Source organism: Crocodylus siamensis, chromosome 4, assembly GCF_052110815.1.
Source record: "Crocodylus siamensis isolate JL-2025a chromosome 4, ASM5211081v1, whole genome shotgun sequence".
In the NCBI taxonomy this organism is placed as follows: domain Eukaryota; kingdom Metazoa; phylum Chordata; order Crocodylia; family Crocodylidae; genus Crocodylus; species Crocodylus siamensis.
In genome coordinates this window covers 27,201,363-27,228,617 of record NC_143398.1, presented here as the reverse complement: position 1 = coordinate 27,228,617, position 27,255 = coordinate 27,201,363, and the positions used below count along the sequence as shown (strand labels likewise).

General features: G+C 45.3%; 1 protein-coding gene across 1 annotated transcript in view; it reads left to right on the top strand.

The window, feature by feature from the left end:
• The window catches only part of LRRK2 (leucine rich repeat kinase 2), a 109,733-nt gene that overhangs the window by 63,534 nt on the left and 18,944 nt on the right, over window positions 1-27,255 (top strand). The window contains exons 30-42 of the mRNA XM_090042051.1: window positions 5,713-5,840; window positions 8,277-8,495; window positions 10,121-10,322; window positions 10,879-10,967; window positions 11,838-12,025; window positions 14,478-14,632; window positions 16,082-16,228; window positions 16,937-17,128; window positions 20,199-20,345; window positions 20,662-20,762; window positions 20,931-21,121; window positions 22,422-22,582; window positions 26,850-27,020. Coding sequence (XP_089898177.1) covers window positions 5,713-5,840; window positions 8,277-8,495; window positions 10,121-10,322; window positions 10,879-10,967; window positions 11,838-12,025; window positions 14,478-14,632; window positions 16,082-16,228; window positions 16,937-17,128; window positions 20,199-20,345; window positions 20,662-20,762; window positions 20,931-21,121; window positions 22,422-22,582; window positions 26,850-27,020 — 2,091 coding nt within the window. The remainder of the gene's footprint in view (window positions 1-5,712; window positions 5,841-8,276; window positions 8,496-10,120; window positions 10,323-10,878; window positions 10,968-11,837; window positions 12,026-14,477; window positions 14,633-16,081; window positions 16,229-16,936; window positions 17,129-20,198; window positions 20,346-20,661; window positions 20,763-20,930; window positions 21,122-22,421; window positions 22,583-26,849; window positions 27,021-27,255) is intronic.

Sequence of the window (27,255 nt, the reverse complement as noted above, 5' to 3'; positions counted from 1 at the left end):
TAAAAAGTGAGCAGCTGGGAGCAGGCCCTGCTGTTCCCTGCTTCCCTGCCCCCAAGCCTCTGCAGCCCAGCAGGCATGACCTAGCACAGCAGGGCTGTACAGGGATCTCCATGCCGCTGCAAGCTCTGCACTGCCCTTGCAACATGCCTCCTTCACGTGGAGCTGCAGTGAGGCAGTGGCACCAGAGCTCACAGCCTGCCCCTGCCCTTGCCCTGCATACAGATCTGGGGGGGCATGGGTCCCCACTGCCCCTTGGAAGTGTGTGTGGTAGCAGGGAGCCAGCCCTTCCTCGATGAGCCACCCTAGGCTCGGGCCTGCTCCCTGCTGGGGCCCCGCAGCCACACACTGTGGCCCTGGGCCCCAAGCACCCCCTCGCTGGGCAGCAGCCCCAGCCCTGCCCAGCTCCTTCCCTTCAGAGGCCTCAGTCCCCCTCTTTCCCCCCACCTACTTGACAGAGCTACCCTAAGGCTGCCTGGGGCCACGAGCACATGCTGTGTACATGCACATGACGCCCCCTGTCTCACCGCCTTCTTTCTGCTTCCTCCCAGCTCCCTGCAGGCTGGAAGTAGTCTGCAGGGATCATTGCCGGCAAACTTTATTATAAAGGAGCTTTGCTCCCAGAGGCTTCACTGAAGTATTACAGTAATTATTTTTGAAACTTTGGGTCCCACATAGATGACCTTTGCACCCCACCAGTTGAGAAACACTGGACTAGATGACCTCTTGAGGTCCCTTTCAACTCCAATTTTCTATGATTCTATGACCTTTCTTATGTTACTACATGTTCTTGGTATTTTATATATAGATTTCATAGACATTAGGGCTGGAAGGGACCTCGGGAGATCATCGAGTCCAGCCCCCTGCCCAAAGGGCAGGAAGTCAGCTGGGGTCATAGGATCCCAGCAAGATAAGCATCCAATTTACTCTTGAAGGTGTTCAATGTAGGTGCTTGAACCACCTCCGCTGGCAGACTGTTCCAGACCTTGGGGGCTCGGACAGTAAAGAAATTCTTCCTTGTGTCCAGCCTGAAACGGTCTTGCAGGAGTTTGACCGTTCAACCTCATCATCCCTTGGGGTGCTCTGGTGAACAGACGTTCCCCCAGATCCTGGTGGTCACCCCTGATAAACTTATAGGTGGCCATCAGATCACCCCTGAGCCTGCGCTTTTCCAGGCTAAAGAGTCCCGTGGCTCTCAGCCTGTCATCGTAAGATCTGTTTTCCTGACCTCTGATCATGCGCGTGGCTCTTCTCTGGACTCTCTCAAGCTTCTCCACATCCTTTTTGAATTGTGGAGCCCAAAACTGGACGCAGTACTCCAGCTGCGGCCTCATCAAGGCCGAGTACAAGGGGAGAATGACGTCCCGGGATTTGCTCGAGAAGCATCTGTGGATGCACGCCAGCATTTTGGTCACTTTACTAGCCACAGCATCGCATTGGAGGCTCATGTTCATCTTGTGGTCAATGATGACCCCCAAGTCTTTTTCTTCTGTAGTGCTAACCAACGTAGCACTGCCGAGCCTATACGGGTGCTGCAGGTTTTTTCCTCCCAAGGTGGAGAACCTTGCATTTTTCGGTGTTAAACACCATGAGGTTCTCGTCTGCCCATTTGCTGAGCTTGTCCAGGTCAGCCTGGATCACCCGCCTGTCTTCTGGCGTGGATGCTTTGCCCCAAAGTTTGGTGTCATCGGCGAACTTGGCCAGTCCACTCCTGACTCCAATGTCCACATCGTTAATGAAGATGTTGAACAGTATGGGTCCCAGGACAGAGCCTTGAGGGGACCCCACTGGTCACAGGGCACCATGATGAGTGACTGCCATCAATCACAACCCTCTGGGTCCGACTACGAAGCCAATTTCCCAGCCAGCGGATCATGGTGGAGCCAAGGCCACAACTGGGCAGTTTGGCCAAGAGGTGATCATGGGATACCAGATCAAAAGCTTTTTTGAAGTCAAGATATATGACATCAATCTCTTCTCCCTTGTCCAGGTGATAGGTCACCTGGTCATAGAAGGAAATAAGATTGGTCAAACAAGACCTACCCGCAACAAACCCGTGCTGGCTGTCCCTTAGAATGTTAGCCTGGGCCAGTCCCTCAAGGATGGCCTCCTTAATAAACTTTTCTAAGATCTTCCCCAGGATAGAAGTCGGGCTAATGGGCCTGTAGTTAGCCAGATCCACTCTCCTCCCTTTCTTGAAGATCGGCACCACATTGGCCTTCTTCCAGTCTTCCGGCACTACACCAGAGCGCCAGGAGTTTTCAAAGATCCATGCCAGGGGCTGGGCTATGACGCTCGCCAGCTCCTTGAGTATCCTGGGGTGCAGGTTGTCAGGGCCAGCTGACTTGAAGGTATCCAGCTTCTCAAGGTGTTCCTTCATGAGGTCAGCATTGATGGAGGGTAGGGGATCCCCCTCACCCGGATCTCCCTGTCCCATAGCAGGCATGGGTGTCGCATGGGACTGATGAAAGACTGACGCAAAGTACCTATTTAATAGGTTGGCTTTTTCCTGGGTGTCAGTTGTCAGTTGCCCCATCTGGTTTAGCAGGGGTCCAACATTACCCTTGCTTTTCCTCTGGCTCCCCACATATCTGAAAAAGGACTTTTTGTTGTCGTTGATGCCTGAAGCTAGTTGGAGTTCAGTTGCAGCCTTGGCTTTCCTGGCTTGGTCCCTGCAGTACCGGTCCAGTGCGGAGTAATCCTTCTTGGAGGTGAATCCCGTCCTCCATCCTTTGTAGGCTTTCCTTTTTAGCCACAGTAGGTCCGCTAGGTCTCTGGAGAGCCAGGGGGGCTGCTGTGCCTTCTTGCTGCCTTTCCTCCATTGTTGGAATAGATTTAGCTTGTGCACTGAGGATCGCTTCCTTGAGAAGCAACCACTCTTCTTGAACTCCCAACTCCCTGGGGTCACGGTCCCTGAGGGCCTGACCGACTAGCCTCTTGAGCTTGTCAAAGTCGGCTTTTCTGAAGTCAAGGACTTCTGTGTTGCTGACTGACTTGCCAGCTTTACGGCGGATGGTGAAGTTTATCAGCTCGTGGTCACTGTCACCCAACTTCCCATCAATCACTAGGTCGCTGATTAGGTCATCCCCTGTAGCCAGTACCAGGTCAAGCAGCGCTTTGCCTCTCGTTGGCCCATAGACTTCTTGAGTCAGGAAGAGGTCATCCACGCACGAGAAAAAGCTTTGCGCCCGCTCAGATTTAGCTGAGTGATCTTCCCACGAGATGTCCGGGTAATTGAAGTCACCCATGACAACCAAGGTCCTGGAGCAAGCGGTCTCAGTCAGTTCCCAGGCGAACTCCTGGTCAAGCTCGGGACTTTGAGTGGGAGGTCTGTAATAGACTCCCACCGTTGTGTCCCCTGTGCCGAATTCCCCACGAATTTTTACCCAGAGGGTCTCTAGCTGTCCATGCCGGTCGCCAACATCAGCTTGCAGGGACATGTAGCTTTCCTTCACATAGAGAGCTGCACCCCCGCCCCTTTTGTCAACACGATCCCTCCTGTATAGGGTATAGCCCTCTATCCCCGTGGTCCAGTCATGGGTGGAGTCCCACCAGGTCTCCGTTATCCCAATGACATCATATTTCTTTGCACTGAGCAGGAGGACGAGCTCGTCCTGCTTGTTGCCCAGGCTCCTGGCATTAGTGTACAGGCAGGCAAGTGTGCCCTTGGGGGCTCTTGCCTTGCCCACAGATTGTGCCAGGGCTGGGGCAGGGGTGGGCTCCCTTAAGTGCCCCCTTAAGTGCCTTGGTCTGCTGGCTTTGCAAGGGTTGCTCAGCGGGCCAGCAGGGGCAGTAGTCCCCCCATCCCCCAGCGGGATTAGTTTAAAGCCCGGTGGAGCAGGTCAGCCAGCCTGGCTGAGAAGAGCCTCCTCCCCAGGGTAGAGAGGTGGAGGCCATCTTTTCCCAGCAGCTCGCTGCCTCTCTCTCCAAAGAGCGGGCTGTGGTCATGGAAGCCAAAGCCTTCCCGATTAATACCAGCGCCGCAGTCTTTGGTTCACCGCGTGGATCCTCCTCTCTCTCCTCAGCCCATAGCCCGAGACTGGGAGGATCGACGAAAACACCACCTGAGCTCCCAGACCCCTAAGCCCCACTCCCAACTCCGTGTAGCACCTCGTGACCTGGCTGGGGGTGCTCCAAGCCGTTCCTTGTAGCTATAGGTGAAGGCTGAAGTGGAGACTTCTGAGGGTTCTCCCAGTTAACAGTTGCCTGCAAATGCAGGGGAGTGGACTCAGTGGCCCAAGGAGGCCTTCCATATGTATGTTCCAATATACCTGGGAATGTAATTGGGTTTAAGTTGGCAGAGGTGAGGTCAGGGCTGAGACCATTCTGCCTAGAACTGGTAAGGAATTTTCTGATGGAATTTTGTTTTGTTGTTAAAAATGTCAGTTGGTTGAAATCAGAAATTTTTGTGTAAGTGTAAATAATTGTTTTGACAAGGATGGGATTTCTGGTAAAGGCAGAGGGAGAAGACCATGTCCCACTTAAAAATAGTCAATAGCTCAGTAGGCAGGTCATTTACTTAGGATATAGCAGACTGATGTTCGAGACCCTGTTCTTCTGTCAGACTAGGCTTGAACCTTAGTCTTCCTGAGGAGTGTGGGCTTGTGGGTGATCTGGGGTAGAAGAGGTTTTATCTTAGAGGCATATAGTTCCGTCTTTAGTACCAGTATTCTAAACCTGTCTCTCTAGTTCTATGGTCCTCCACAAGATAGCAATTTTTGGAAGGTCAAGGAAATGAAGCAGCCTCTAATGATCAATTTAATTGACTTAGACCCAATTAATTTACTTGTTGAAATTCTGTTGAAGCCTATTTGAAGTCCATGAATCTATCTTGGATTAGGCCTTTAAGTGGCTTTTAAGTGCTTTACAAATTTGGATCAGGACTCCAGAAGAGAAACAACTAAAGAGATTCATATATTCCAGTAAATTTTCACCAGACTCCTAATTTTTGCACTGAATCTTTAATATGTAGTATGAGAAAAGTTCATTCACTATGGTTGCCTCCCCTCTTTTTCCTCCACTCAACATATATATGATTTACATGGGGTCTTTCTAAGAAAGTCAGACAAGATCCTGCATATGTATTTCAAGAAATACATTTTAGGAAATACATAAGTAGCATAATTGTGATTTGATATTTCATTTTGGAAATGGTATGTTATCCTTTAATTATAGCTTCTATCATAATGTGCACAAGACAGGAACATTCAGATTACATATGTAACTTGAATTTTGGTGTATTTTGAGTGCTTAATCATGCAACCTTAGCATTCTTTTATTATAAAATGGTTGTTTTTTATTGACATGTAGTACAGGATAAATGTTTGGAAAAGTTATGTAATTGCAGTCTCACTTTTCAACAAAAATATTGCCTCGCAGCAGGGTAAATTAACCCACATGAAGCCTTGTGGTCCTGCTGGTAGTTCAAGTACCCAGAGCAGCCCAGCTCATTTAAAGAAAGCTTGGGTATCTATCTGTACACTAATTGAAGTCAGCCACCCTGTCTTACAAGGGTTCTTGCTGACTACATTGAAGTAACTTGTAAGAAACCTTAAACCTCTGTTGTTGTAGTTTTGCCTAGACAAAATTGTTTATTGTGTGAGAATTAACTGGGTTTGCAGATTAGCAAATCGAGGATCAAAGCCGTTCTGCTTTTTGTGATTTGTGGAAGTGAAGTGTGGAAAGTACTAAAGTATTTATTTCTGTATCATTTAGGACAAGAAGAGTTTTACAGTACTCATCCCCACTTTATGACCCAGAGAGCCTTGTATCTTGCTGTTTATGATCTCAGCAAAGGGCAAGCAGAAGTGGATGCTATGAAACCATGGCTGTTTAATATAAAGGTAGCAGTCTAAATTTTCTGTAATTTCTTTTTAAATTCCAAATAACTGTTTGTAACCATTATATTTACCTCATATTTTTGGGAAGTTGTTCAATTAGTAGAAACTTTAAGATCAGAAACTTTCTGGAATGCAAATTATTGTGTATGAAAATGTCTTTATAATTTTCGTAGATTTATGGATGTCATCCATAGTAAGAATTTAGCAAGTTCTGACATTATTTTGCATAAAATGATAAAGCACAGCTATGTCACAAATTCCAAATGCTGGTCCTGATTTTCCGTCCACACCAGTTTAAGCTCAAGCGAAGTCAGCATAGGCATGCTGACACTGATCCCTCCATACTGTAAAGTCAATAAAATTTCTATCTACACATTAGTGCTAGAAATGCCACTTAGAAAACAGCCATTTAGGTGCACAAAGGAAAGTAGAATTCCACCCTAAGACGGTGAGTATTTTGCTCTGCTTTCAGTTAGACCATATCAGAGGTTGATCAGTAGCTTTACCTCATCTTTCATCATTACTCGTAAATACTCTTTCCTTTACTCCTTAGACATCATTATATCTTAAGGGTAGCAGGTTATAGTGCACACTTAATGAGTTTTTGGTAAAGACCTTTGTTAACATATTGTCCTTTACCATTTTGGTGCCTTGCCTTTATTGCCCCACCATTTTTCACAGTGATTAATAGGGTTATTATTCAGTCTTATTTTCTTAATGCGAAAAATTGAGTTGCTGGAGTTTTTTTAAGTTCCTAGAGATGGAACTGAGCTGCAAAGATTGGAACCTTGATCCAAACACCCCTTTAAATAGAAGAGTGTTTGTATCCATATTTTGATTCAAGATCATCTCTACATGTTAAATAATGCTTTACAGGCATAATACGGTAACATTTTTATTACCTCACCCAATCTTTACTATGCAGTTTATATACAGCTTAAAACTACTATATTGCAAGATGCATTATTTCACATTTTGCTCTAATGTTTATTCCATAAACTCACCTAAATTAAACCCTATGACTTACAAAGTCAGGCAAAATGTAAAATTAAAATCAGTGTTGAGCTCCCAGTATTGTCAGTCTTCTTCCACTGATGAGAAGAAAATAGACAAATATAAATTATAAGGAGAGAGATAATAGAAATCAATCTGGCTGTATTTCCCCAGTCTTAGAGGGTGCTTATACATGTGAGGCGGGGTTTAGTTCCCCTAAATTGAAAATGGTGAATTTTTAATTGGTAGGTTTTTAATTGTGAGGATTAAAAACCCACCGTTTCAATTTAGGGGCTTCTGTCACTGTTATGGAACAGTGATGGCCCACCTGCAGCTCCCCCGCCTCCTCTCCCCAGCTCTGGGCACACTTTGCCAAGAGGAGGGGGGGAAGTGGCAAGGGGCCCAATCCTTTTTTTTTCTGTTCTCACGAAGCCTGCCTGCCTCTCCCACTGTTGGGGGCAAGCTGCTGGTAGACCTTGAGGTGCAGGGAGCCCCAGACCTTCCCTCCACGGTGGTGGTGTCCCCCTCACCACTCCCCCCACGTCCCCCTCCTCCCAGTCAGCAGAGCCTACCTGCACAAGCTGCTCCTGGGTCACACAGTCATTGAGCTGCAGGGGGGCCAAGTGCTTCCCACCACAGTAGTGGCACCCCCAGGGCTACCCCAGGCAGGGTGTTAGCTGCACAAGTGTTGTTGCAGCTCTCAGGCAGCACCAAAGCCGATCCAACAGTGCACGGAGCGCTGGAAGCCCAGGCATGCTCAGGAAAGCTCAGGCTTGGTGGGCTTCCAGCACCCCATGCACCATCCCCACTGCCTTCCTGCCACCTGAGACTGCCCAGAAATGGGCTGGCTTGCCCCTGAAGCAGTGTGGGAAGGTGGCAGAAAGGTGTCTGGGTGTGCTGGCGGCTAGAGAAGGCAGTGGGGATGGTGCACTGGGAGCTAGAAGTCCACCAAACTCAAGCTTTCAGCAGCCTGCCCAGACTTCCAGCTCTCCATGCACCATCTCCACCACCTTCTCCAGCTGCCAGCACACCCAGGTGCTCTCTTGCCACCTTCCCACACTGCCCCAAGGGCAAGCCAGCTCATTCCAAGGGCAGCACAGGGAGGCAGCAGGAGCTGTGTGATGTATATGTGCAACAGATTCTTTTGGCCACAGTGGGACAATTTGGTATGATCAAACTAAAAATACATCAAAGGTGGTCTGAGTTGCCATGCTCAGAAATTTTTTGACACAAAGAAAAATCATGCACGTATATATGGTGACACCTTTACGTTAGACAAATAGCGAATTCTTGTCACTTTCATCACATGTACATGGCCACATCACGTGTACAAGTGCCCAGAGTCTTTATGTTGTTCTGACTGAACTGTGCAGGTTGCTTGTGCACAGCCAAAGAAAAATTGGGTTTCGCCACTGAGATAATAAATTATATGGTTCTTGTTAACAGGCTCGTGCTTCATCATCTCCCGTGATTCTTGTTGGTACTCATTTAGATGTCTCTGATGAGCAGCAATGTAAGACCTGCTTGAATAAAATTACAAGAGAACTGTTGAATCAAAGAGGCTTCCCACTTATCCAGGATTATCATTTTGTGAATGCTAAAGAAGAATCTGATTCCATTATAAAGCTCCGGAAAACCATAATAAGGGAGAGTCTGAACTTCAAGGTAAACTGCATACTGTTCACTTCATAAAAAGCTTCCTAGAAAACAGACTGTTTTAACACCATTTTTTTGTATCTTGAAATCATAGTCATTGCACTTATATGATACCTTAGACCAGGGATTGTCAACCCCCCTCACATCCAACCGCTGCCACCAGAAGGGGTACACTTGTTAAAAAAGGTTGAAAACCCCTGCCTTAGACCAGTGTTTCCAAAACTTTTGATACCTGGGGCACACTTTTTTTCCTTGGATTAAAATTGGCTGCAGACTTCACTCTTAAACAGAAAAAGATGTATGTATATATACATTTTTTTTTTCAAAACATCACATATTGTGTTCCCCTGCCAGATGAAATCATACCAATGCTGAGATTTACTATTTAAAAAAAAATGGCTTAAAAAATCACTGTGCCCTATTTCCACTGTCACCCCCTTCCCAATCCCTGCTCTGGGAAGGGGCAGACAGTCTAAACATAGGGCCAAACTGTAGTCCCAATAGCTTCTGGAATATGTGGTAGGGGGAAACCTTTAAGTGTTTGAGAAGGCAGAAGTCTTCTGTGGGAAATATGCTGAGGTGTGGGATTTCACGCACCTTTACAAGGGTGTAGTCTGTATTCTTCTAGTGCAGATTTGTTGGTGCTTACTAATGCACAGGAGGTAAAGCTATTCTCCCGCAATATGCATACCACTTCTAGCATCTCCTTCCCACCCCTGATGCATCTGCACCCTTCCCTTCACATACTCCAGTCCCCTTTATACTAGGCATGTCTGCACGTGCATTAATGTGCTGTTGCTACTGTGCATATCTCAGGGTACAAGTGCAGCACTGTTGCTGAGGCAGTTCCTGCAGGGTCTCACGCTCCAGCAGACTTGATTCATTGAGTCTGCTCTGACATGCTGTAATTACAGCATGTCAGAACAGCCTCCCCACTCGTGTACAGGCACCCAGAGGTACTACACTTTAATGCACAGTAGCAACAGCACATTAATGCACATGCAGACATGCCTACACCCCACACCACTGCGCCTCCAAGGAGCAGGGCTGGGGGGCAAGACCAGCAGCACAGGCTTCGCCCCCTCACTCCATCCCCACCATCATGGCAGCACTCCATTGTCCCACTCCATCCCTACCATTCTCTCCGCCCCCCTCCGCCAGCACCCCTCGCCACCACCACGTCCAAGGAGCAGGGCTGGGATGGAGTGGGGGCGAGGCCAGCAGCACTGGCCTTGCCCTCCACTCCGTCCCCACCATCACAGCTAGGCAGAGTGCTCTGTCTGTGCGGAGCACTCTGCTTAGTTATTTCAATAAGTATTGTGATTGGCTGCTGAGACAACCAATCAGAATACTCCAAGAGCATTACAGACAGGCACACAGACACATAGACACATGGACTAAGCCCTTTATATATAAAATTCCTATTGTAGTTTATATAGTTATTAGTTCATTTTGTGAGTCTTTAAAAAGTTGTGGTTAACTATTAAATAACTCGGCTTTATGCTCTGTTGATATTGGTGCTTGTGCTCTGGGATAAGTCAGCCCTGTGCTTAAATGACATCTTGGTGGTATCAATCTGTAATTTATTAAGAAAACTAAAATAAAGTCTAAGATTATTATTCATAATTACACAGATCAGAGACCAGCCAGTAGTAGGACAGTTAATCCCAGACAGTTATCTGGAACTGGAGAAGAGAATTTTATTTGAACGTAAAAACGTCCAAAGCGAATTTCCTGTGATTGATCAGAAGCAATTATTAGAACTGGTGCAAGAAAGCCAGTTACAGCTGGATGAAAATGAACTGCCTCATGCAATTCACTTTCTGAATGAATCAGGTAATACATTTTCTTCCATGTGTGATGTTAGGTTTTAGAATTGTTTAGCAGACAGACTTATTTATATTGTTATTTTTCACAGGATTACCGCAACATGGTGAGCTGATACGTTAGTCTCATTTAAGGTTTCATTGTGTTATCTTAGAACCTAAGAGAAAGAAACTCTGTGAAGGATTATTCTGTTAACAGTTTATATCTTTTAATTCCCTTTGAAAGGAATAAGCCAGATAGATAGAAAACAGGATTTAGGAGAAAAGGTAAGAATAGTAGAAAAGCTTGTGAGTAGGACAGCATTTATAAATTTTAACTGCTTATTTCAGAATACAAACTGAGTGATTTAAGGATGCTTAAAACAAAATAATAATCAACACTGAATCTTTACTGAAGGAAGGAATAAATCAGATTATGAACATAAGTATGGCACTTGGAAATAAACTGACTCAACTCCAGTCCTTTGAGTTATGTTCATCAAAGATAACCCAGAGTTGAGCCCCTAAAACCAATGTTGTTTTATATGAATGTTACATGATCTTCTAATTATAGTTTCTTTGCATAGGTGTACTGCTACATTTTCAAGACCCAGCACTCCAGCTAAGAGATTTGTATTTTGTGGACCCAAAGTGGCTCTGTAAAATAATGGCACAGGTTAGCTTCTGATAACTTTTTTTATAGCCCTTGATACAGCTCTTTCCTGCATCCCCAGCTACTGTGGCTGACCTAGCCTCTTCTTTCCTCATTTATTCCCAATATCATGACTCACTTCTCCCTTCACCCTTTTCTCCTGCTTTGGACTTAATTATTTCTTCCTATTCCCTTTAGTCATTTTGTGACTAAGGTATGTCCCAGTGCCCCCTTTATCAATTTTGTTACTTCTGTTTTATAATCCTCACTCTGCAGTGACTAACAGAACACAGATAAAATATGGAGGTTAAAGATGGGATGTAGCATAATCCTGCAATATATTGTTAGAAGTTGAGGTGAAGGCTGGAGGTCTGTACTGTAGCAATGATAATAATCTGAAATGGAAGGAGAGCAGGAAAGAATGGTAATTAGGCTTTGGAGAAGGTGGAGGAAGAGGGGTGGGTGGGGGCTTCAGACCTAGAAACAGGTAAGAAAAGGGCCTGTGGAAACAGTTTAGCCGGAAAGTGTCCACCACTACTTTAGTAGTTTGGAACTCCACATTTTTTGATGGTTGTTCAGATTTCCAAATCCTTGAAAATTAACCTATTACTAATTAACATTCAGAATAATTTCCCATATGCTAGGCAGCATGTGAGTCACTAATGTACACTAAGATACTACCGTGCATGGATAGGAATTTAAATAAGATCATGAGATGTACTTGTTCACTGCTAGTTCCCTGTCCTTGGCTGGCTTATCCTGCAGAAATGTGGAGTTCTACAATGAACAGGAATATGACTTTTTTCTAATTAATCACATGTAAAATATTTCAGAAAGCTAAGTTTGTTTGAAAAAATGCAATCCAATTATGACTATAGAACTTTTTTTTTTAAGATTTTGACAATGAAGGTGGAAGGTATTTCTAAATACCCTAAAGGAATTATAAAACGTTCAGAAGTGGAAACATTTCTTTTGAAGAAGAGCAGATTTCCTAAGATATATATGTCACAATACTTTAAGCTTCTAGAAAAGTTCCAAATTGCATTGCCATTAGGAGAAGATCAACTGCTTATTCCAAGCAGGTAAACAAAGAGCTTAAACCACATATGTGCTATGAAAAAAAAATATTAGAAACTGATATTTCTGGATATTCTGATATTTTTAGGTACTTCATGCCAAAGTAAATTGTCACAAATAATCAAGATTTTGCTTTGTTACCAGGGGTCCATGCTTTCCATTCACTGTGGAAAAATGCAGGTTTTTCCTTTTAAGAAGAAAAACACAGACTTTCTCCTTAAATCACAGATTTTCTCCTTTAAAGGAGAAAAATGTGGGAAATGGCAGGTTTCCTCCTGCAGGCTGGCAGAGTTTCAGACTGCAAGGGGCTGCTTAGAGCTACAAGGAGTGGGAGGAGGGCTGTTGCATACACACATGCACATAGCAGGTAGGCAGCATGGAGAGCAGCTCCTGCAGCTCCCTGCAAGTAAGTCAGAGAAGTGGGGGAGGGCAGACTAAAGCCCCCCACAGTGAGGGGGAGAGGGAGTGGGCCAGGACTGGGGCTGGGATTGCTGCCCAAGTGGAGTGGGGCAGGGGCAGGAATACATGGCCACAGGGTCCGGTTGAGGAAGCGGGGCAGAGCAGCATATTAGGGGCCACAAGCAGATTATCAGGGGCCAGCAGTGGGGCTGGTTCCCCACTGCTATCTAAGGTTACCATATTTCTAGGGCCAAAAAAGGGGACACCTGTCACATGGGGGGGTGGGGGCAGTGACATGCTGGTGCCCTGCCCCTGCCTATTCTCTTGCCTCTCACTGTGAAGCCACAGTGCCCCCAGCCCTGCTGCTGCCCTTCATTCCCTTTGCACACACTCCAGCTCCGCCAATACCCCTCACTCCCAAACTGCAGTACCCTGCCCCCCCTGGGCCATGATGGTACCCCTCACTCCTGATCTGCCCCACCATCCCTGCTGGTGCCCCTCACTCCTGACCCACAGCTCCCTGGTGCTGCCAGTGCCCCCCACACTCCCAAACCACAGCCCCCTGCCCCCACCAGCCCTGCCAGAGGGGCCCCAGCTGTCCCTGTCCTGACCAGGCCAGATCCGGCACAGTGGCTCTGATTCATACAGGAATCAGCAGAGTGTGTCGGGCCCCAGCGAGGGCTGGAGGAAAGAGGAGCGGTAGCTTGTGGCACCTCCATCCCTGGGATGGGGCTCCCACACTGGGCCAGGCAGCCTGGCCATGGCCCCCCTCTCCCCTTCTTCCTCCCCTCCCCTGGGCAGCATCTCCTGGCCACTCATCCCCTGTGAGCACAGAGCACAGGCACCACCCCTGTGCTGCCTGCTGGCTGCAGAGTTTCCTGCTGCCCTCAGAGGGCCCTCACCCCCTGCCCCTTTCCCTTGCTGCCCCCCCTCCCATTCCCCCTGCCCTATCATAGCCCCATGCCCCGCTGCCCTGACCAAATGTATGGGATTTAGCTTGGGTGCAGGTGGAGGGCGAATGGAGGCAACAGGGGGCACCACATGGGTCTGCAGGCACTTCTGCAGATGCAGGCATGTATGACTGCTCCCTGCTGCCTCCAGTCACCCTCCTGCTTCTCCCACCAGAGGAGGAAAGTAAAATCCCAGACATTCAGGCAGATTTTAAAAACCCGCCCTGATGGAGATCAGAGGGCTCCAAAAGAGGCACGGCAGGAGGCTGTGGGTGGGAAGTGGGGGCACCAGCAGGGCTGGGGAGCTGTGGGTCAGAGGTGAGGGGCTACTGGCAGGGCCAGGAGGCTTGTGGATCGGGACTGAGGGGCACTGGTAGGGCCAGGGGGAACTGTAGCTAGGGAGAGAGGGCACTGGCAGATCAGAGCTGCTCAACTCCACAAAGCAGCAGAGAGGACAGCTGCAGCTGCACCCATGTCTTGGTGAGCAAAGGGGGCAGGGGGAGCTCTGATTTTCTGATAAAAACATGATAATCAAATTCCAAAATGTATAGGTATTTAGAATTTATTTTATTAAAACGATTAAGGTACTGGTAGGATTGCAAATTGCTTTACAAATTGTAAATATATCAGTAAAACATTGTGTTCAACTGATACCAGTAAATATAGTGGCATTTCATTTCAATCACAGAAAAACAGATTTTGGGGGGTTTCATCAGAGAATTTGGGATTTTTAGCAGACAGTTTACAAGTTTTAAACAGAAAAAAACAGGATCCCTGTTTATTACAGTACATTTCTTTACATGTATATGTTAAACCGACCTTGTGGAACAGAAGTCAGCAAGGTTTTGAGCCCAGTCCAGCCCACCACTGCCACTTCTCCCCTTGCCCAGCCATGGTGTGGTGCAGTACACACAAAGTCTTTTCCCATCCCCCCTGGCCTGGCCACAACACTTGCCGGCCACTCCATGTCTCCTTGCCTGAGCTGTGACATGCATAGAGCCCCTCACCTAACAGCAGGACAAGGGAAGACCCCAGATCCATGTAATTATTAAATTTGGAAAAAGTAACTTATGAAATATTGGAAGATATTTTTTCCTGTTTCTTCCAGTTTGTCTGATCACAGACCTGTTATAGAGCTTCCCCACTGTGAAAACTCAGAAATCATCATTAGACTGTATGAGATGCCGTATTTTCCTATGGGATTCTGGTCAAGGTTGATCAACAGGTTGCTCGAAGTATCTCCTTACATGCTGTCAGGAAGAGGTACTGATATTTAATTTCAGAAGTAATAGTGTGTGAATTTACTTTGATCACCTTGTTTTACCTGTCTGAATTCCAGTCCTTTCCAGCCCTGCAGTTTTGCCTTTGGTTTATTGCTGTCCATTTTAGGAATATGAGAAAAGAATGGGTATTTACAGATCTTCAGGATACCCTATGGCTCTGCTTAGGTTGACTCTGCAAGTGGAGCAAAATTACCCACTTGCTTTCTTGTACCTCCCCTTCTGTAGGCAAGCTATAGAAGGAATACTTCCATTTAGGCAATACTCATGTTAGCTTCTGCAAAACTATCAGGAAAGAGTAAGGAGGAAGCAGGGCCACAGTCTTCTCATACTCCATATTAGCCAGCAGACCTGGATGAGTACCAAAAAAGAAAAGACATTGTACTGAGTAATGCAGTTGCTGCTCTTTGCCATGACTCCAGATCTCCAGGAAATATTGTTTCTATTGTGACATGTCACCTGGATTTCCTGCCAAGACCATATGCTTCCACATAACTCCCAACGTAGGCTTATGGCTTTATGACAGAATTCAGCCCTTAAAGGGAAGAGAACTGCATAGGTAACATATCTTCTGAGCCTTATTTTGGAGAATGTCTATACTGGAACACCCATTTCCTTTTAGGAGTTCCCCCACTGGGCTGCAGGTTGGCAGGCAGCCAGCTCCTTTCTCCCTTCCCCCCCTTAAAAAATCTGGAGGCTTTTATCAGAGGTGTTTTTCATTTTTTCCGTTCTCTTCCCTGGTCTGGAGCAACCCCCCTTTTTAATAATGCTAATTCACTTCACTTTAAAGTGTTTATTTTTAAAAATGTGATTTGAAGAACATTTAGATACAGCTAGATAAAGACTACCTTAGCATTAGCCTCTTTGCTAACATTCTTCAAATGGGACTTAAACCTCTCTGCTGTTTTAGCCCTTGGTCTCTGTCATGTGAGCACAGGCTTTCAGTTGCATCAAAGGAAATGCTGATTATGTAATGTAGACAGATCTAGTCATGAACAAATTAAGGATGCCAGGCTTGCTTTATTTATTGTTTAAGACATTTTAGATTGAACTATTGTGAGCTTAATCGATATATGCCTCCACGAGCTGCTGTGGTTGCTAAGTATCCTGATTTTATACTGAACCTATGGATCTGTACTTAAAGACTTGTGCATTGTTTGCATTCATCACCTACTATATGACAAAGGAGTTGATTCTATATTTAGTATTATTTAATATGCCTTACTGGAGTGATAAAAGACATTAAAAGTGGGAGGGGAACACTACACCAGGAAATAATGTAGTCGCTACTTTTGCTTATGTTGTATAAACATGAATAACTATGTACATTAATAGGTAGATGCTTAGAATAACGTATTTTGGAGTAATTAGCACAATTTTACACCATTCATATTAGAAGTCTGATTTTGACTCTTAAGTTTGTTTTTCCTAGAACGAGCTCTTCGTCCTAATAGAATGTATTGGAGACAAGGCATCTATCTGAATTGGTCTCCTGAAGCTTACTGTCTGGTGGAATCAGCAGTGTTTGACAACAATCCAGCCAGCTTTTTGAAAATTACAGCTCCTTCTTGCAGAAAAGGTTAATTACTCCTAAGTCTGGTTTTGCTCTTGTTTCAATAAACCAGTTGTGCTCAGCCTTTTTTCCCAGTGCGCTAGTGTTGGGATGGGGAAGATGGGCACCATTTGGCCACACAGAAGGAGGTGAGAGGCAGCCCAGTCTCAACCCAGCCCCTCAGGAGAAGGGAGTATGGCCTGGCCACACAGTGGAAAGGGAGCATGGCTTGACACTGCAGTGGGGAAGGGGTCATGGCCTGGCCTTAGCCCTGCCGCAGGGAGGGGGCATGGCTTGCCCCACAGGGGAAAGAGGACATGGCACAACCCTGTGGGGGGAAGGGGGAATAGCCCTGCAGTGCAGGGATTAGGGTTTGGGAATTTGACTGGGGGAGGGTGGCTGTATTAATGGCTGCCCCTTCCCTGCTGCCAAATTTCGTGTCATGTGAGGAGTCCTGCGGACAAGATGGCATGGCTTCATGGGCTGCATTTGGCCCAGAGGGCCAGAGGTTGAGCACCCCTGAATTAAAGCATGTTGATTTGGTTTGCTTTTCTTTTACCATTCAGAATCTGCAGTATGTCTTTATGGGGATGGTTTAATCAGGGAGGATTCTGCTTTGAGCAGAGGTCTAGACTAGATGACTTCATGAGGTCCCTTCTAGCCCTGCTTTCCTATGAACTTAGAGTATAGATATGATAAACTAAGGCTCATTTCGCCTTTTCTGGCTTTCTGTAGGTTGTATCCTTTTAGGGCAAGTTGTGGATCACATAGATTCTCTTATGGAAGAGTGGTTTCCTGGCTTGCTGGACATAGATGTATGTGGTGAAGGGGAAACACTGTTGAAGAAATGGGCTTTGTACAGCTTTGAGGATGGTGAAGAGCACCAAAAAATACTACTCGATGATTTACTTAACAAAGCTGAAGAAGGTAGTGTTTTATTTAAGCTATTTTGAGGTACCTGTATGAACCTGTCTTCTGTATGAAGATGTATGCGTAATATCCACTGTCATAGCATTTAGGTGTTTAATATTATTTACAGGAATGTAACTAAAATAAGCAATGCCATTTTCACAGTATGGTGCAGTAGCCAGTACTTGTTTAGTTCTAGTGGCTTCTGTACACTGAGACCAGATCAGGTTGCAGATAATGATGTGTACTCTGCAGTTCAGGCATGGCGAGCTCCTGCAGTGTGCCAGAATGCTGACCTCTGGGGAGCCAGAGCAGGGACAAAGTCTTACCTTCCCCATCGCTCTCTCCACTCTGACAGCTGTAGCAGAATAAGCACAAGCTGCTACAGCTAAGAAGCAGGCTTAGCAGGGGAAACCAGAATGCCCCCTTTCCTCTCTGGGAGACTTTGCTATGGCACATACATCCCTGCACCTCCCAGCTGTTACCAGATTTGCCCATCACTTTGTGGCGTGCTCATTTATTAGGGATACGTTTCTAGGGTCTTTGTAATTCTATCAATGTGCTGCTTGTGTACTGGTGTTTCTATACGGAGCTGTATATCTCCCTTCTACAAGTCCTTACCCCTAATGGAGCTATCTTGCAGGACTCAGTTTCAATGGGGCTGGGTTCCTCCTGTGCAGTCAGACACAAACACACAGGTGAGCAGAATACCTCTGAATGAGGCTGGGTGTCCAGCTGACACCCTCGTGGGCCAACATTCAGTTCATAAGGGTATGTCTGAGCCAAACTAAATCACTCGGTCTGTGCTGATCCCCTTATGTGTTTCAAACTCAGCATGTTCCAATCTTTTGCCCTAACTGTCCTAGTAGTGGTAGCCTCTTGATGAGCAGACCCCACAGTATTTCTGGGCTTCACAGGGATCTTTAGCTTAGGTAAAAGAAGCAGTGCTGCAGAGCAAGTGGGGTAGGAAAAGTAGAGAAGGAAAATTATACCCAGTTACTACCAGTTTGACTATAAAAGTTATTTATTGCTGAGTATATGAAATGTATAATGGTACTAGTAATAATAGACATGCGAAAGAAAACAATCAAAGTAATTACAATACTACCTTGGTGTCACTAAGTATTTGGGGAAACTTAGCTCAAGCTTAACTAATATAGTTCAGGTTCAGAAATCTACGCCTAGAGAGAAGAGAGAAAGAAAAGAGCGAGAGCTGGGGTCTCTCTCACCAGTCCAAAACACTTGGGTTGAAATGCTGACAGGTAAAGATCTTAGCACATTCCTTGAAGGGAGATGATTTGTTTCTTCCAGCTTCTTGAGAACAACAGCAGATGATGTCAGAGAGATTTTTTTTCTCTTGAAGCACACCATTTACTGCTTTTATAGTTCTTTATACCCTCAGCTCAGCTTCTTCAGAGTATTCTTTTAATTGTGTAAGTAATTGTCTTTTCTGTTAACAAGGGGTTATCTGCTTTGGAACATCTCAAGAAACTGATTAACAACCAGAAAAAACACACATTTTTAAGGAGTAACCAGACACTTAGGAGACAGCTTGAAATTCTATGGAGAGCAGATATACTGGATGGGATACCTCATTGTTTCTTCTTAGATAGCTTGCAGCATCAGGGTTTTGTATTTTTACCTGTTGTGAATAAGCCTCAGCTTAGCATGACTTTTCCAGATCTTACTGTAGCCTTTTAACAGACTTAAGGGGATTATTGGAGTGTTCATAAACTTTGTGGGGAGGACTTCCACTAGTCGTCCCAGGAAAAGTATGACAACACATGTGGTCAGGGCTCCAACGGGCTAGATGCTGTGATGAACCCTTTACCATTGTTCAAATGTTGCCCATACCCCCTCTGACTTAGTCTCTTGCCTCAGCATTCCCTAACCCAGCAACCGAGTTTTAGTCAATCGAGTTTAAATAGACTTCCCATAGTGGGACAGGGGAATGTATGGCCCAAGATGCCTAGTAAACTTTACTTCTGTGTAGTTCTGGTTAGATGAGGTGTGTGTGGGGGGGAGGAAATAGAAAAAGTCCTTTGTAAGTCCAGTAAGCTGGGTGCCAGGGCTCCCTCAGGAACAGAGCTGACAGGTAACACAGCAATGAAAGCTGGGCAGCCCTGCATCCTGTAGTGCATGCAGGGACAGGGGGGTTGAACTGAATGGATTTAGTTTTGCCCCAGGAGATGCAACTGCACCCAGTACAGTATCTGGGGTGGGGGTGAGCGAACAGGGAACTAGAAACATCCTCTAGGAAACGTGTGCTGCTGTGGTGGTGCAGCTGTTATACAATGATCCTTCCCCTCAGTGCAGCAGTCCTGCTGTAGCCCCATACACTACTGAGCACAGGGCTACTTAGCATCTATGGCTGAGTGACATGGTGCTGTGCCTGGGTGGTGGGGGTGGAGCAGATGAAATTCTAGTGCCCTCTCTGAGTCAGTGCCCATGTCGGGTGCCCTGCCCTAGTTATGTTATTGTTGTGGGGTAGTGAAAAGAGCCATTCTCTTACTCAGTTATAAGGTCTGATCCTGTAGCCACTACTCTCATGAGTAACTATGACTCTTATGAATAATACAGTTGACATTAGCAATGTTGATTAGACCCTGAACAACAGTAATAATTAAAACAGCAATATTAACCAAGAGATGCCACACAGTTACTAGAATTCCCTCTTCTAGGTATAAAGAAAAGCAAGGAAACCTCAGTTTAGCCCTGCATGATACCTTTTGGCTAAACAAAAGCTGTTTTTAAAATTGTCCACTTTACATACCATTAAACTACGGATTGTAATTATTAATGCGTATAGATTATAATGATATTCTTTTATTGGTAGTGTAAGGGGTTTATGCGAAGTATGTATTGGTTGTGTGTGTGTGTGTGTGTGTGTATATATATGTATATGTATGTATGTATGTATATGTGTGTGTGTGTGTGTGTGTGTGTGTGTGTGTGTGTGTATATATATATATATATGTAGAAAGAGACAGATATAGATATATTTTCACTATGTGGAGTAGCAAATATGCTATCCTATCTCCTTTTTCAGGGCATCACATACGGTTTTTTTCCTTTTTTATCTACTTAGGTGACCTCTTAGTAAGTCCAGATCAGCCAAAATATACCATTCCAATAGCTCAGATTGCTCCTGACCTGATATTGGCTGATTTGCCTCGGAATATCATGTTGAACAATGATGAATTGGAATTTGACCAAGCTCCTGAATTTCTTTTGGGTAAATATACATTTTAGTCTCTGCCTAATGTATGGCAACCTTGTACAAGTTACAGAATTAAATTTTAAAATAAACTGAAAACATTTTTAATGCTTTTCCTCTTGTAAAAAACTCTTGTTGTTCTACTAAAATATGACCAAATTGCAGGTTTATTTCATAGTTTTTAAATCCCAATAATATGCATCTAAGGGCTGATTTTGCAGAACACCCTGCTGGCACACTAGTCCTATGCTTTTTTTTTAAATCAGACTCTTGTCAAATTGGGAAGATTTGCTATAACATTTTTAATGCTCCCTTTTATTTTATTCTTGAAAAGGTGATGGTGGGTTTGGATCTGTGTACCGTGCATCTTACAGTGGAGAAGAAGTAGCCGTAAAGTTTTTTAATAAGCATACTTCACTCCGACTCTTAAGACAAGTAAGACATTTTCTCCTTTTCTTAATAATGCAACCAACATTAGTGAACCATTTGGCAACATTTAAAAACAACTTCAAGTTTAATTTTGAATTTTCTTGCATGTATCACTGCAGAACTATAAATGTTATATAATATGTGGAGGATTTCACTTGATTTTACATTTTACAGGAGCTGGCGGTGCTTTGTCGCCTCCATCACCCAAGCTTAGTGTCTTTGCTGGCTGCAGCAATCCGTCCCAGGATGTTGGTAATGGAATTAGCCCTAAAGGGTTCTCTAGATCGTTTGCTTCAGCAAGATAATGCAACCTTAACCAGAACACTTCAGCACAGGATAGCTCTACACGTAGCCGATGGCTTACGGTAAACAGTCCTAAAATGCTCTTTTTAGCATGGAAAGATGTAGTTGGCCTGAAATTAGGAAAACTTTCTCCTTTCTCTTCCTTACCTTTTCCTCTATAGAAGGCAGGGTGCTTCCTTCGGGTAAAAAAGTTGCTATGCTTTCACTTTTGAATCGTTTAATAAGAAAAATATTATTTCTGTGAATTCTTGAACCATCATAAAATTCACTGAACCTCTATTAGGTTATTTAGGATTGTTCAAAAACAACAGGAAGGACATCATTTTCTATTAAATTCATTAGGCAACTATCCATAATGGATTTATTGGTATGGAGGACAAAAAGAATATTCTGTCAAAGGCATTTAGTGTCTTTATAATTTGAGCATCTTGTGACATTTGTAACTGGTATTCTCAAGATTTTAATAAACTATAAGGCCAAATATCACATGTTCTTAATGTGCATTATGAGTGGCCTGAAGGAGAAAATGTCAAGAAGTCTAAAAAAGAGAAGTGCAGCAGATATTATTTGTTTTACTGTTTTTTGAGGAAGGAATGAATGCACACATAGAAAGCATAAAGTGATGTTTTACCAACAGAGCCAGGAACCAGAACACCGCTTGCAGTCTTTCGTTTTGTATTTGGTCACTTCCCTGTTTTTACTTCTTTGTTGTATGTGTGTTCTAAGTTCAGAAAGGAGTTTGCTCAAATTCTTGACCTTGCCATGTGGCTGTGCAGCCCATTAAAAACATTAGATCACATTTATTTGGCCCGTTTTTTCAAATCTGTAAATGTGGAATTGTGATTCTAAAACCACATCTGGCACACACTCTTGGGGCTAGTGTAGATTAAGTGACTTTAATGCTTTTTAATAGACATCTTTCAGGAGGTCTCTTGAACTACTATACAAAATTATTTGTATATTGGTATGTTCTTTGAATAATTCCAAACCCACAATCAATCAAAATGATGCCATCTTGGTTAAATGTGACCTACTGATATCAGAATGGTGAATATTTAAAAGCCTTGTTTACTATAGTATTTATGATGCATTCTGTGTGTACAGGGTGGCACCAGCCTCTTCCAGGGAGGAGGATGTGGTGGGGGGGTCACTGAGCCTCTGCAGTTGAGAGTGGGGTGGGCTCCACTGCACAGGGTGGGTGGCAGTGGCCTGGGGGGGGAGGCAGGGCTGGGGTGGAACTGGCAGGGGTGGCTACAGGGGGGCTAGGGCACATTTTGGGGTAGCTATAGCCCCCCCCCCAGCCATCCCTTTGTGTATATGTGTAATATATACAGATTTTGAATGCGTTCTATGTGTTGACAGGTATCTGCACTCAGCAATGATCATTTACCGTGATTTAAAACCTCACAATGTGCTGCTCTTCACATTGTATCCCAATGCAGCCGTTATTGCCAAGATTGCTGATTATGGCATTGCTCAGTATTGTTGCAGAATGGGAATAAAAACTTCTGAAGGCACACCAGGTATAGAAAAAGTGTCCTTGTGAACTTTTGGCCTAAATAGTAATGCAAGTAAGCTACAGCCTGCGTCCCTGCAAACTTAAATACCTGTCCCAAGCCTGCTTCCCATTTTTTCCTTTTACAGGACTTTAATGATACAATAAGAGCACAAATTGAACTATTTTACTGATTTTCATTTTTTCTTCCATATAAATGTTTGATCTGAACATGCGTTCATTTTTCATGATTTTGGATTTTTGTATCATAGAAAACCAGAGCTCCCATTCCCCCTTTTGTTTCCCAGGATGCAAGTTCAGCTTCGGATGTTCCCCCTGCTACTTTGCAGTGGAGGACAGCCCTGATATGCTGATGCCCTGTCCCTGCCCAGACCATTGCCCTTCACTCCCAAGCCACAGTCCCCCAGCCCTGCTGGTGCCCCTCACTCTCAACCTGCTGGCCTCTGGTCCTGCCAGTGATCCTCACTCCCAGCCCACAGTCCACCCCTCCAGCCCTGCTGCCCATTACTCCTGACCTGTTATCCTCTGCCCCCCCAGCCCTACTGGAGGGGGTACCCAGCTGCCAGGGCTACAGGACCTGGCGGCTGCATCCTGCCTGGTCCTTGCTCCACAGGTGCCAGCCACAGCTGGTCAGCAGTGCCAGAGCCCTGACTGCCACATATGGGAGGCAGTTCCTGCTGCAGCCAGAGGAGCAACAGAGCATGGAGCCCAGGCCTCGCCTCCACTCTCCCTTCCCACGGGTGGCACTGCCAGAGTGGAGCCAATTGGAGCCCATAGGGGGCAGGAGAAGATGCACTGCAGGGCTCAGGGCTCCCCTCCCTGCAGGGACCTCCACAGCCCAGTGGGCAGGACCTGGCATGGGAGGGTGGGGCAGGGCAGAGAAGTTGGTACCACCACTGCTGCCTCCAGAAGCCCCATGCTGTCCGTACCGCCATGACGAAGCACCCTCTGCCTGCCTGGCAGCAGTGAAGGTGGCAGCAAAGAATTGTGCTCCCCCCGCCACTGCTTCCAGGAAGGCAGGGGGCACCTTTTCTTGGTAGCGCAGCTGGCATGGGGCTCCCAGAGTCAGTGGTGGCGGCAACACCAAGGGTCTCTGCCATCCTGTTCCGAGTCCTACCTGCTGGGCCACAGAGGTGGGCAAGCTGCAGCCCCGTACCTTCCTCTGGGCATACAAATCTGGGGAGGCACGTGCCCCCCATGCCTTCCCAATGAGTCACCTCTGGCATTCAACCTGTCCCCAGGTGTGAGCACAGAGGCGGGGAGCTGGCCCCCCTGCCACCTCCCAGATGAGCCACCAATGGTTCTATCTCACTGCCCAGCCGGGCCACACAGCCACACATTCCCTTCTGAGCCCTGGGCACCACCCCAGCTGGACAGCACCCCCAGCCCCTCCTGCCAACCTGCCCCTCTCCCTCCCTCACTGTGGCAGCCTCAATCCACACCCCCACTTCCCCTGCGTTGCTTATGCCCCTCCCTGTCTCCCATGTGTCACCTGTAGGCCCCCCTTAGACTAACCTGCAGGCAGCTGGGGGAGCTGCACTCCACTGCTGCCTGGCTTTGTTACTGGCCATGTGCATGTGTGCACATAAACGCACACGGTGCCCGCTACATCCCATTCCATCTATTCCCAAACAGGCTGGACCTCTACTTTTAAAAGAGAAAAATCTGTGTTTTTCCACAGCAAATGTAAAACCCAACTTCCTGGATATTACTAAAATGAAAATTGTAAATAAAATATATACCATATTTATTTGAGTATAAGGCAGCACTGATTATAAGATGACCCCCAACAGTTAGATTCTATATATGGAAAATGTATAAATTTGTTACAATTTTCCAGGTGTGGAATCTAATTATTGGAGGTTTGCCTTGAATTTGTCCCTCTCCCACTGCCACAGCAGGAAGATAAATTTGGAGGTCAGGTAGCCCCCTTGCCCTCTGTTCCCCAACTTTTCCTCTGTAGCCCTTTCTTTATTGTCAGACTGCTCTCCCTGAGCCCCAAACACATGGATGTGAGAAGCAAACTTGAAAACAGTGACCTAGAAATAAACATACCTACAGTCACTTGCATATTGGGCAATTACCATAGGTACCCATAGGCTTCATTCATTCATTCAGAATTGATGCAATTTACCTCTTTTGAAACTGCAGCTAGTTTTAGCCCAGGTATCCATAAACATACTTTTAAGTAGAACTTTTTTACCTGCTTGTATATATTATAATTATTGTTTTAAAAAATTAATTTCCAGGGCCAAATCCATTCCAAATTAAGTTCCAAATTTCTACTCAGCAGAGCTCAATCATTCAAGTCTGCATGGTGCTACCACCACCTAGTCTCACTTGCCCCTAGCCAAAGGCTGAAAGAACAAGTTAGGGGGAGAGCATGAGAGCAATGCCACATCACCAAAAATTACAATTTTTTTTTTTAAATGTTGTTTCTCAGGCCAAATCAGTTCCAAAAATCTGTTGACTGCGCAGAGTTCAGTCATTCAAGTGTGTCTGGTGCTATCACCGCCTGGTATCCTACCTACCAGACTCTTCAGCCTGGGGCTTCAGATATTCCCAAATCCATGGCAGGGACCCAACATGCAAGCCCCAAGCCCTGGTGTTCAGATGCCCCCTAGTCTCACTTGCCCCTAGCGAGAAACCTAAAGGAGCAAGCTACAGGGATTTTTTTTCCCCAAAGCGAAGACTCATGAATTACCATATAGCTCATTGGGCTGGGCCTAAGCAGAGACCACACCGTTTCAAGTCATGGTGACCCCACAGCTCTGCGCTGTTCAGTATGTGTATGTGTATACTTCAGATATCCCCGACAAAGGCTCTGTGTGCTAATTAACCCTTATTCATGACTGGAACCAGGTGTTCTTGTCATGAGTCCTGGAGTCCTCCAAAAACTGATGTGCAGATGAGGTGCAGAATAGCATTTCCACTTCATGGAAGGCAGAGCCACACTAATCATATGCACAGGCTGAGAATGGAGGGCAACAGAGGGATTCTGGGTAAACTGTTTTGCGCCCCATTCAGTGATGTTTGCCAAACATTTAAGGCTGGTAAAAAAAAAAAAAAAATGGGAATCATTGGAAATGGGAAAGATAAGCACAACTCAGCTGTGGGAGTAAAGAGGAAATTGAAAAATACATAATGTAGTAGCTTCATGACTTCAAAAAGAGCACTGAGGGTGACTGAGCGCAATGGGCTGTGCCAGATGGGTTACACTATGATCAACAGGTTTTCCAGGGTGAGGCCTGTCCATTGCACTAATGCAGGGAACCTGACTGCACAATTTTGTGGTAACGGGGACTGCATTTGTGCTTTCTCCCCCTGGCTTGCTCCTTTACCCTTTAAGCTAGGAGCAAGTGTGATTTGGGGGTATCTGAACTCCATACTTTTGGGCTTGGGGCCTCCACGTAGGATGCCTGCCATGGATTTGGGAAATATCCAAAGTCCCAGATTGATAAGTCTGGGAGGGAGGAGACTTGCCCAGTGGTAGAGTCACACAGACTTGAACAATTGAGCTCAGCTCAGTTTATTTGGAATTCAGAACTACTTCAGCCTTAAACCAAAAAAGGGGGGTAGGTTCCCATCAGTATGTTTGCTCCATATCGGCCATGTGTTTTATAGTCATGCTCAATATTGGTTGCATTTAATCAGTTTTATAGTTGGTTTCCATTACTGAGCACATGCTGCTTTTGGCAGCAGTCAAATGATAGATTTGTTTGTGAATGTAAGCCAAGGGGCTCCCCCATGTTGACTGGTGGGGAAACCTCATCTTATATTCAAGTAAATATGGTAGTTGTTTTTTAACAGTCAATAATGTGAACTTAGGATCCTGACTTTTCAGAGATACTGAGCACTCACTCACTTTAACTGGACTGTATTTTACATAAATATATAGGCCCCTTTGTACTGGTTGAGAAGTGAAAAGCATCCTTATCATAAGTGAGAATCAGGCCCCCGACTTAAACTTGAGGGCATGACATCAGTTGCCACATATCAAGCCCTGAGTTAGGACTTCCAGACTTTTCCTTCTTTTTCAGTATTAATCTAATAGTACAGGAGCTTACTAGCTGCCTTACAGCTTAGTGCATTTGTACTGTCCTGGTATCTTCTGTGACTTTCAGCATGTGGACCACTGCCAGTTCTGAAATAGCATGTAATTTTCAGTTAGCTTCTTGTGACATTTTTCATCAAGAAGTATTTGTTCTTAAAAGGACAGACAGGACGGTAGCCAGGCATGGATCATAACTATTAATGAATGATTCATTTTTCAGGATTCCGAGCACCGGAGGTTGCCAGAGGAAATGTTATTTACAATCAGCAAGCTGATGTTTATTCATTCGGTTTGCTTCTTTATGACATTTTAACAGCAGGCGGTAGAATAATGGAAGGCATGAAGTTTCCAAATGAATTTGATGAGTTAGCAATCCAGGGAAAATTACCAGGTATGTCATGTTTCTTCGTGGTTTAGTGCCAGAAAATAGAGATTGCCATCCTGCCTCAAATAGAACCCATACATTGAAAGTTGTCTCTGTTGCTGGTCCTCAGTGGATGATGCAATGCAACAGTGAGAAGTTTTTTAAATATTTTAATAATTATTTGCAGTTTTCAACAGCTCTAGGCTTGGAGACATTGTCCCACATCATCCCTACTGTTGGAGATAAAACAGGGATCAGGTTG